At 36.8% G+C, this 12,157-nt stretch overlaps 1 protein-coding gene across 1 annotated transcript in view; it reads right to left on the reverse strand.

Moving 5' to 3' along the window:
* The window catches only part of HPSE2 (heparanase 2 (inactive)), a 670,997-nt gene that overhangs the window by 235,689 nt on the left and 423,151 nt on the right, over positions 1–12,157 (reverse strand). The window contains exon 5 of the mRNA XM_053662539.1: positions 6,704–6,875. Within this exon, the coding sequence (XP_053518514.1) occupies positions 6,704–6,875 (172 nt within the window). The remainder of the gene's footprint in view (positions 1–6,703; positions 6,876–12,157) is intronic.

Raw genomic sequence — 12,157 nt, forward strand, 5'->3', positions numbered from 1 at the left:
TGGATGGGCTTGGGCTCAGATCACTATCCTGGGCTTAAAGCACAGCCAATATATTTTAAAACCATCTTTTGTTGCTCCAGAGATATTATATCCTGCGTATAAATGTGTGTTTGTTTTGGTGTAACTTCCTTTTGAAAAGCTTTTTTTTTCCTGCATGTGATGGCACTTGAAAGAGAGATGCTGACTATTCAAAAGATGGAAGTCATTCTTCATTAATTCTCCTCACTCTCTCACTCTCACTTTGCTGAGATATCCATCAACTACCCTAACTCTTCGCCATCTCCTTTGACATTTATCTTAACCCAATCCATCATCATCTCACAGTGCAACAGACTCCTTATCAAGCTCTTTTGATTTTTTGCTTGCGACCTCGAAATCTACTTGGCAGACAGAATGGGTAATAGACCGCCCTTATAAGAACCCTGTAATGGCTTGCCGTTGTTCATAGAATAAAATACACTGTCCTTTACTGCGGTGTGCATGGTCCAGTAACAGTCTGGTTCTGGCCTGTCCGTCCATCCTTATTTCCTACCACTCTCCTTTTGCTCACAATACTGCCTGTCTTTCTCTTCCTCAAATGCCTTAAATTTGTTTCTAATTCAGGACATTGACAAACACAGCTTAGAACCTCAACCTAGAAGTTTCTTCCTTGTACTCTTTAAACAGCTGACTCATTCTTTTGTTCTAGGCTGAAGTAAATCGTTCCTAAGAAAAGTGTTCTCTGATCACCTTGTCCAAATAGCTCCCCTAACCCCAGGTATCCTGATTATTTTCTTCACAGAATTACATGTAATTTGTAATCATTTATTTTCCTCATGTACTGTGACTCTCTCTTGACCTTATTCATCACATATACCCAGAATTAAGCAAGGACCAACACAAAATAGGTATTCAGTACATATTTATTGAAAGGGAATTTAGTACTTGCTGTCCTGTGATTTAGGCCTCTTTAAAAACCTTAAAGGGAGCCTTAGTAAATATGCTTTCAACAAATATCTGATTTTCTTGACACTGTTGCATCATAAAAAATAGGCTAGGTCCACTCTTCAGCAGGCATAGCAATACACTTCAAATAAGTTTAAAAAGCTTAACATTAAAATTAAAACAGTAAAAAAGTCTAGATGAAAAGAAAACAATAACTTTATCTTAAACTGTGGAAGGAAAGAAACAGAAAAGGCTGTCAATAAAAAGTAGACAGGAATAATTATAATAAAAATAAACTTCAGAAACAATAAAAACAGGTTTAAAAGTAATATAAAAGCAATAGATTAAGATAAAATTGTCATTACACAGATGATGTATTTACAGAAGAAAAACAGAGGAAATTGATATAACCCTAAAGAACAATTCTTTATGCCTTTAGATAAAAATCAATTACTAGGACTAGCCATTTCCAGAATGAGGAAATGAAAATAATGAAACAAGCATTTTATTAAGTACTTCCCATATTCCAGACAACACACTAGTTCCTGAATATACAAATGTGAAGATTCTATCTCTGTCCCAGTGGAGTTTGTATTCTAACTTGAAAGTTAGTCCTGTTTAGTCTTGCAGCTACCTAAATGTAAGAACTTAAAAATTAGTTTGCCTCTATAAAACTAAAACTAAACATTATGATTTATATAAATCACTTTAATTTATTTAAATCATTATTTATATGATGCTTTAAAATGCTTCACAATCACATTTATGCATACCATTTTTGGGTCAGATAAAATTAGAACCAGTTGTTGAGTAAGACACTTACTGTATTCCTAGGTTCTGAAGCTACAGAATGAATAAAACGTAGGCTGGGTCCTGATCCTAGCCCACAATCTATTAGAAGAGGCAAGGTATGTAAATAAATGTTATCATCACTTCGCTAAGTGCTATAGCAGAAGAATAAACAAAGTGCCATACATGGACAGACGAAATACTAAGAAAACCTGCCTAAAAAATGTCAGAGATCTACTAGTAAGAAAAAAATTAGGGAAGAGGGTGGTATTCCAATGAAAATGCTACAAAATAAAAAGATTCAAAGGTAAAAGGCATGTTCGAAAATTTACATATATTCTGACAGCTAAGGGCAGGGTATACAAGGGGATATAGCTGTATACTAGCTGCAAAATGAGGCAGGCACCTGACCTTAAAGCCCTGGCATGCATGTGAAAGGACCTGGATTTCAAACAAGAGTGATTTGATCACATGTTACATTTTTTAAAGAACCAATCAGAAATCTGTATGAACCAGTTATTAGAGTCTGAAACTAGATATGGAGAAATCATTTAGGAGGAAAAATGATAAGGCTTAAAATAAAAATGAAAAGGAAACAGAATATTAGTGATACTAAGATGTCAGAAATAATAGAACTTAGTAAGTAACTGGTAGAGTATGTGAACAAAGGAGAGGAATGAATCTAAAGTGGCCTCTTCATTTGTGCTTTAGACAAAATTGCATTGTGTTATTAACTAAACCTGGGATGAAAGAAAGCACACAACAGAAGGACTTGGGAAATGTTCAGTTCTTTTCATAGTTAACAAAATTCAAATTTAAACAACGGAAGGGAATCTTACATCAATTAAAATTGAGTAAATTAATAAAGATGACAATACTCATTGCTGTGGGGTATTGGGGGAAAGGACTCACTAAACACATTGCTGTCTTGCAACCTAGTACAATTGTTCTGAAAAGAAATCTGGCAACAAATATATGAGCCATAAAAATCATCATATACATACTTAGTCCCAGAAACTCAACTTTTTGGAATACAGCCCAAGGATGTAATTCAAAAGAAATAAAAAACCTATTTGTATAAAGATGTTTATAGCTGTGCTATATATTACAGAGAACAACTGCAAACAGTCCAAATGCCCAACAGCAAGGGAAGGCTTTGGTACATTAATGCAATGGAATGTTTTATTGCTATTAAGAAAGACAAACATGAGAACTATGTAGAAATAAAGAAAGGGCAATATGAAGCAAAGGGTAAAACACAGATCTCAAAATGATACATACACAATGGTCACAGCTATGAAAATTTATCTGTAAAACTAGGAGAATTGGAAAAGACTAGAGAGCTGGTCACTTAGAGTGCTGACATTTTTGTTATTGTTGGTTGAGTTGCTGGGAATGCTTATGTGTTTCAAGCTATATGTCACTGTATACTTAGTACATATACATTAAGAAAGATAAATCTCTACTTCCTGGTATAGAAAAGAGAAAAAGTGCTCACTAGCAACTTTCCTTGCCCTAAGTGATCTTCTCCAGTTTCTTGAGTCCTGTTAGTTTTTGGATATACAGGGAAGTAAACCCCAGCACGTGCTACCATAGCATTCAGTTACATGTTCATTTCTTTTATCTGTCACTTTCTATTGCATCTAAGTTTCTCGATTTTTTCATTACAAACCAGCAACTGTGTGCTCACATTTACAGCATATACACACACTGGGATGCCCTAACTACACCTGTGTACTGGGTACCAGTGTCTCTTCAAAGTGACTTTTTAATCTCTGACATGGAGAAATACTTACTTCTTACCTTCTGGAATTACCCTTCCATTTAATGAAGGTAGATCTCTCTGGATGCCATTTCGTCTAACCTTAAAGAACTCTTCACTTTGGTTATATCTTAGATCTCTTGAATCATCTAGCTCTTCTCTCCCAGATAAGTCTCATCAACATACAAACCTGTTCTAGTGTCTCTCAGAAGAAAAATGCCATCGCTCTCCTTGAATGCCGCATCTCCCTTAGTTTTTCTGCTCTCCTTCACAGCAGAAATTCTCTGAAGGATTTTTTCCATATTATCATTTCCAGTATATCAATCCCCATTCACTCTTCAAACTATTGTGATCTGCCTTCTGTTCCCACCAATCCACTGAACGGTGTTATTCAAAGCCACCAACAAAGTGCATATTGTCAAATCCAATGGCACTTTTCTATCTTCCTGTTACTTGACCTCCTGGCCTCCTAGCAGCACTTCTCCTTACTTAGAACTCTCTTTTCTTGGCTCCTGTAACACCTCGATCTCTCCCTTTTCTCTTACTTCTGAGGCCATTTCTTTTTTTTCCCCTCTGAGAGTTACTCTCCTGTAACTCTCAGAGGGAAATATGAGAGTTCTTCTGGCTCTCTCCTAAGCCTCTGTCTCTTCTCCTTCCACATCCTCTCTAAATGATTTCCACTATTCCTGTAGCCTTAAATCCTATTTGCATGCTAATGACCCTCAAAATTAATATCTCTAGTTGAGATCTTGATCCCTTAACTGGTTCAATGATATACTTGACATCTTCATTTAGATTCAGACATAATAAATATAACATGAACACTAAAGTGATGATTTTCTTCCTGGACCAGTTACTCCTCCAGTCTTCCCATCTCTGTAAATGGAAATACCACATACCCAATTGCTTACACATCCCTATGTCACATCACCACACACTTATCCAACATGTCAAGACTTCTGGATCCTATCTCCAACAATAACTCCATTACTGCCATTTTAGTCCAGGCTCCCATCATTCTTTCTTTCTCTGTTACAGCAGCCTACTCACTGCTTCCTCTCCAATCTATCTTCCATAGAGTAGACACAGCATATTTTTTTATATAATAAATCAAATTATGTTTCTCCTCAGCTTTCACTATATTTCCCACTAAGAAGAAATTTTAAGTCCTTCACTGTGCCTGTAAGTCCCTATATAATATGACATCTAATTACTTCTCTAGCTATACCTTTCTTTAGCCAACCTGGATCTTTTTCATCCTCAGTGTCTTTGCACATGCTCTTCTTTCTGTCAAGAACACTGATATTGTCCACCTTTCACTTTATCTAGTTATGCAAGGTCAGAGAAAATGGCAGAGGGTATGGCACAAGGAATCCTGAAGGTGTATGTTGAGTTCAAGACCCTTGCATTTCATTAACATCACACTTAAAATATCTCTCTTCCTCTTACATTTGACTTCATGAAGGAAATCCTTCCGTGACCTCATGCTCAATCAAATCCCAGCCCTTTGGGTCATTCATAGTACCATGCACGTTTATTTGGTACTGTGTTAGTTTTAAGATCAGTTGATTAATGTCTCTCTTGCCATATTATATACTTCATGAAGGCCAAGGAACTACTCAGCACATATCAGTTACTCAAGAAACATTTCCAGAATGAATGAATAATTGATACAGGGCTATGCTGCTGAGAGGACACTGTCAGCCCCATCAGAACACCTTAATCAAATCATGAAAGAGAAAAGAAAATTCCAAAGCATAATTAAATGGATGTAAATGATAGAGTCATTGACTTTGCTTGATTATGTATTATGAACTGAGGATAAAGTTCTACATGTGATTTTATCTACTAATTAAAACATGTAAAATGAAACTAACTTCTCCACCCCCCCACACACATACACAAGCACACACATACACACAGTCATTCCAAAGTTCAGTGAAAGTATGCAAAGGGAGGTACAGAGCTATATTTTTAGGCAGGGGCCAAGGTCATGCAACGTTCTGCAAGTAAAAAGGGAATTTGCTCCTGAAAGAAAACAGAAGGGTAGGAAAAGGATAGGAGTTGAACTAAGGGCTTTGGGATTCTCTGCAAAGAGGAAAATGTGTAAAACTAAATTTCAGGTTGTTAATGTAGTTACAGTGTAAATATTTCTGCCATCCCACACCCTAGTTATATCTGCCATGCTATTTAGCTTAGATCACGACTAAGCCACCACAAAAGGGAACAAAGAGAGCCACAAGAGCATTCAAGCCACAAGGCCCATCTGGGAGGCTGGCCCAAGGTTTCTCTCTCCTCAGATATCTCCATTTGTAATCACATGGCATTTATCTAACCTAATGTGGGTTGTTCACTTCACTGGAAAATGTCTTACTTATCTTTGAGTTAGCAGGAATAACTGTACCTATCTAAGAGTATAACAAGATGCTACATAAAAAGTGTGCCTTGGTGCACACTCTATTTCAGCTGAAGTCCTGACTCTCCCTATTTCATTGTTCCCACCCTTCCAGCTCCAGTTACATCTTTACTTTGGGTCTTGAACTCAACATACACCTTCAGGATTCCTTGTGCCATACCCTCTGCCATTTCCTCTGACTTGCATAACTGGAGCAAACTGGCACAGATGGGTTATGCCCACTATTCAATCTAAGCCTGGCCTACCAGCAAGACTGGTGCAGAGAGCATTTAATATAGAGCCTCATCTATAACCAATGCTTTAAAATGATTATTAAATTCAGTCAAAATTAAATAAATCACATGAAAGCAATTCTCCAGGATACCTGCTAATCTATTGGTTGTTTTGCTTTAATCTGCAAATATTTGTAGTGTTTTTCACCCAGCTCTACTAGCCAAGATTTTGTTAAGCTTTACTTTCTGTAAAAGGATGCAAGAATAGATAATATTTTTAAATATGTATATAATGATGCTATAAAATGCTGCAATATTAAATGTGCTTTTTAAAACATTGCATATCTTTCAACCTGTCCTGGAAATTGTGATGTCCATCCCCAAACCCACCACCTTCTGCTGACTATACAAGGTCTGGAAAGACAAAAAGTTTTTCTACTGTTTGATGGAGAATTGCCGATTTAGAGTGAGGGAAATTGCCATGGAAAAAGTCTCTCTCTGTCTTTCTTAATAACAAAATAACCAGGGGAAAAACCAAATGCATTAATTCATTACAGTTAATGAACAATGTTATAAGAACTACTAAATAATCTGACCTACCCATCTAGGAGGGCGATGACATTCTTCCTGGGACGCCCAATATTAGGGCCATATAAGCTGGCTCTGGAGTAAATCCGGATGGGCTGCAATAGCCTCTTCAGCTGGAGGTAATCCTTTCCCAACTGGCTGCCATTTACTGCCCGGCCATGCATGGTCCGATAGTTATTTGGCTCTAGATTAAAAGAAGACATGCAAGTCAAAGTTGAGAAGGGTAAAGCTCTGCCAACCCTTTCCTGTCCACAGAGTCTCTATCTTTTTTTTTTTAACAATGTGAATAAAATAACTGAAAGAGGGTATGAGCTGGATTCATTTGAGAAACAAGCACAAGAAAAAAAGTCAATGCCATCCTATCATTGTATCCTATCATTCATTTCCACACCAATCTTCACAAAAGATCACCTAGCCCACAACAGAAAGGACATACTGATTTTCAGGTAATATTTTATAATGAGTGAAATACTGGGTTGAATAGTATCCCTCCAAATTTATGTCTACTTGAAACTTTAGAATTTCCTTATTTGGAAATAGGGTCTTAAAAGACATAATTAATTAAGATGAAGGGAAATTGAATTAGGGTGTGCCTTAAGTCCAATAACCAATGCCTTTATAAGAGAAAGGAGAGGGACATTCAGGTATACAAACACACAGGGAAGAAGGCCATGTGTCAGTGGAAGTAAAGATTGAAGGGATGCTGCTGGGCCAAGGATTGCTGGCAACTACCAGAGGCTAGGAGAAAGGCATGGAACAGATTCTTCCTCAGAGCCTCCAGAAGCAGGCTCTGAGGAAAATTTTGATTTCAGACTTCTAGTCTCTTAAACTGTGAGAAAATTCACTTCTGTTGTTTTATACCACCAACCTCATGAAAATTTGTTATGATAGGCAAAATAACCTAACACACATGATAAAAAAGGAAAGCTTCATAAATATGGTCATTCTACCAAAAAGTTATAAAAACTTAATGTTTAATAATAACAAAATAGCTGAGTAGAATAATTAACAATAAAATCTCCTCTTCCAGTTTTTCTTAAATTTAGTAGCTCTAAAGGGCAAGGAAAGTCCTAAATACCTGCAGCTCTACTGCTAGAGAGGGCTAATTTGATATGGAATGAAGCACATGCTACCAAATATATATAGGTTAGCTTGAGGTTTTGATACTCTGGGGGCAAGAAATAGATCAGCATACTTGCAAGAAATTTAACAGGGAGATCTGGGGAATAAGACAGCCAAAGTGGGCCTTGATAAGCTCACATATACTCCTTGTAGTCTGGAAGGCTGTGTGCATGCTCAGGAGACACTGGAGAAGGCACTAGCTATCTATGCACTCCCAGTTGAATGTGAAACCTAGTACACTCATGAAGAAGACATGTCTGATAGTAAAAGTCAGTCAGACTTGTAAACTGCCTAAATTTTAATGTGTTCCCCAACTTACCTACAGACCCACTAGCAAAGGGTAGAAGCCTTACTGGCTTAATGTAAGTACTGCCTCTGATCAATCATTGTCTCACCATTGAGCTATGTTGACTCAGGGCAACCCCTAGAAAGCTGGCCAGGATAAAAAGTGATTGAGAAAAAAAACTTAAGAGAGAGACTCTACAGAATTAGTCCAAATAAACAAGCAACAACAACAAAAACCCATAACAAAAATAACCTCCAGGATGGAAGATTTGGAATTCAGGGTTGCTCCAACATATCTAAAATGTATAGTTTTCGACAACAACAAAAAGTTATGGCACACAAAGAAATAGGAAAGTGTGATCATAAACAAGAAAAAAAGCAGTAAATAGGAATTCTCTCTAGGGGGGTTCAAATGTTTGACTTCACAGATAAGGACTAAAAACTGCTATTAGTTTGTGGAAATTTCTTATCTCATTAAATGCTTCTTTGCAGAGCAACAGCTGGTAGAAACTAGCCTTTCTTCTTGCTGGATAAAAATGAAGTAATAACAAGGAAGTTTTCTCCTGAAGATTAAAATAAATTACAAATAAAAATAAAAAACTATTATTATAAGTATGTTCAGAAAACTAAAGGAAACAATACAAATTTAAAAAGTATAAATTTATTAACTGGTCAAATATAGAGAGAGCAATTATAAAAATTATCAAATGGAAATCTTGGTACTGAAATGATTCCTTACATACAGACAAACACAATGAAATTAACAGCAGAATTTTTACCATAATTAATGGACAACAGAAGATAGTGGGATGATATATTTAAAATGTTAAAGGAGACATTTCTAAGATGATAGAGGAGTACATGGAAGCTACACTAACCTCCTCCCAGGACCAAGCTGGAATTACAACTAAATTGTAGAGAAATCATCCTGAATAACCAACTACACACTAGCTGGAGAGAAGCCTTATAACCAAGGACAGACAGAAGGAACCACTTCACTACAGTGATACTGGTAGAAAGTATGGAGGAGTCATGAAAAGGCTGGTTGGGCTCCCACAGGTGGCAGCTGAAGTTCTGGAGGGATATGTTGGCAGCTAGGGAGTTCCCCTTGAGAAGTATAACATCTAAACCCCAAGCTGCACTCCCAAGCCTATAGCACCAGAGCTGGAAAGGAACCAAGAGAACACCCAGCTGTGAAAAGCGGAAGGGTTTCTGTTTGCCAGAGAAAGATGGCTGGAGATGAAGAGAGACTCTTTAAGGGCCTCTGCACAAAATTCATGTACAGACACTTACCCGGGGCTCTGGCAGAGGAGGGGCAGAGTGAACTAGAGATGAGAAGAGTCTCTGGTTGGTGGCTCTATGGAGAGAACTAAAGGAACAGCTTCCAGGATCCCTGTGCTGAGTCATTCCTCATACTGCAGAAGCCATCTTTCTCAGGCAGAGCACTCCACTAAAAGTGACAAGAGCCTGAGGGGAAGCAATACCCTGCATTCAGGAATTACTCTGCCCCACCCTGTGGTGCTTAAACCTGACTGCTGATTACAGCTTGAGGCTATGTCATTGATTAGTTTAACAACTAAAGCAGAAAATAAAAAGAAGCAGCCAAAATGGGAAAACAAAGAAATAGACCCTAAATGAAAGAATCACAGAATTCTCCATGGGAACTAGATGGAATAGAGGCAAGCAATTTATCAGATGAGAGTTTAGTGTAATGACTATAAGGATATTCTAAAGCATGAAAAAAAGATATAGAAATCATAAAAAAGCACCAGTTAGAAATAAAGAATGCAATATCTGAAATAAATAAAACACTGGAAGAAATAAATAGTAGGTAAGATGAAGCAGAGGATGGCAGCAGTGATTTGAAAGGCAAAGTAGAAAAAATACTCAGGCAGAAGAGCAATGAAAAAAGAATTTTAAAAAATCAGGAGAGCTTAAGAAACATTTTGGACAACATGAAGCATAAGAACATCTGCATCATGAGAATCCCAGGAGGAGAAGAGAGCAAGCATGGATTGAGAACCTATTTGAAAAAATAAAGACTGAAAACTTTCCTGATCTGGTAAAGGAAAAAGACATACAACTCCAGGAAGCTCAGAGAGTCCCAAACAAGTTGGGCCTAGAGACCTATACTGAGACACATCATAATTAAAATGACAAGGCTTAAAGACAGGAAGAGAATCTTAAAAGCCACAAGAGAAAAGGTAGCTGCCTACAAGGGAGCACCAATTAGACTGTTATCTGATTTCTCAACAGCAACATTTCAGGCTAAAAAGGAATGGTGTGAAATATTCAAGGTGATGAAAACCAAGGACCAACAATGGAAGCTACTTTACCCAGCAAAGGCTATCATTTAAAATTGAAGGAGAAACAAGGAGCTTCCCAGACCAAAAAAAAAAGCTAACAAAGTTTGTTAACACCAAACTAGTATTGCAACAAATGTTAAAGGGCTTACTTTATGAAGAAGAAGAAGAAAGAGAAAGGAAAAAAATAGAGAAAAATAATATAAGAATAAAATGGCACTAAATATGTATCTCTCAAGAATCACCTTAAATGTAAATGGCTTAAATGCTCCAACCAAGAGACATAGGGTAGCTGAATGGATAAGAAAACAAGACCCATATAAATGCTGCCTCCAAGAGACCCATCTCAGATTGAAAGATATATACAGACTAAAAGTAAGGGGATGGGAAAAGATATTTCATGCAAATGGAAAGGAAAAATATCTGGGGTTACTGTACTTATATCTGACAAAATAGACTTTAAAACCAAGGCTACAGTAAGAGACAAAGAAGGACACTACATAACGATAAAGGGAACAATCCAACAAGAGGGCATAACCCTAGTAAACATTTACGCACCCCACATAGGAGCACCTGAATATGTGAAGCCAATCTTGATGAACACAAAGGAAGATTGACAGAAATACAGTCATAGTCAGGGATTGTAACATCCCATTGACTCAACAGGTACATATGTCTGGCAGCAAATCAACAAAAAGACGGCAGTCTTAAATGACACACTAGATCAAATGGGTTTAATTGGTATCTTCAGAGCATGTCATCCCAAAGCACCAAAATATACATGCTTTTCAAGTGCGCATTTTATAGGACAGACCACATGTTAGAACACAAAACACATCTCAATAAATTTAAGAAGACTGAAATCACATCAAGAATCTTTTCTGACTACAATTCTATAAAACTAGAAATCAATCACAGGAAGAACACTGAAAAACACACAAAGACATGGGAGCTAAGTAATGTTATTTAACAATTGATGGGTCAACAAGATCAAGGAAGAAATCAAAAGATATCCTGAAACAAATGAAAATGAGGACACAACAATCCCAAATCTATGGGACACTGGGAAAGCAATACAAAGAGGGAAATTCATAACATTACACAACTATATCGAAAAACAAGAAAAGGCTCAAATAAACTATCAAAATTCACATTTATAGGAACTTGATAAAGAACAACAAACAAAGCCCAAAGTTAGTAGAAGGAAGGAAATAATTAAGATCAGAACAAAAAAATAAATGAAAAGGAGTCTTAAAAATGATACAAAAGATCAATAAATCCAAGGTGGTCCTTTGAAAAGATAAACGAGACTGACAAACCTTTAACCAGGCTAATCAAGGAAAAAAAAGGAAAAGGACCCAAATAAATAAAATAAAAAATGAAAGAAGACAAATAACAGCTGACATCAAAGAAATACAAAATATTGTAAGAAAATATTATGAACAACTACATTCCAAGAAACTAGACAGCCTGGACAAAATGGACAAATTCCTAGAAATATGCAATCTTCCAAAACTAAATCAGGAAGAATCAGAGAATCTGAATAGACAGGCTACACCTACTGAAATTGAAGCAGTAATTTAAAAACTCCCAATAAACAAAAGTCCTGGAACAGATGTCTTCACAGGTGAATTTTACCAAACATTCAGGGAAGAACTAACATCTCTTTCTCAAAGTAATTCATAAAATTCAAGAGGGTGGAAAGCTCCCAAACTCATTTTATGAGGCCAGCATTATCCTAATTCCAAAACCAGGT

This window comes from Artibeus jamaicensis, unplaced genomic scaffold (assembly GCF_021234435.1).
Source record: "Artibeus jamaicensis isolate MK-2021 breed Jamaican fruit bat unplaced genomic scaffold, CSHL_Jam_final contig_252, whole genome shotgun sequence".
Lineage (NCBI taxonomy): Eukaryota > Metazoa > Chordata > Mammalia > Chiroptera > Phyllostomidae > Artibeus > Artibeus jamaicensis.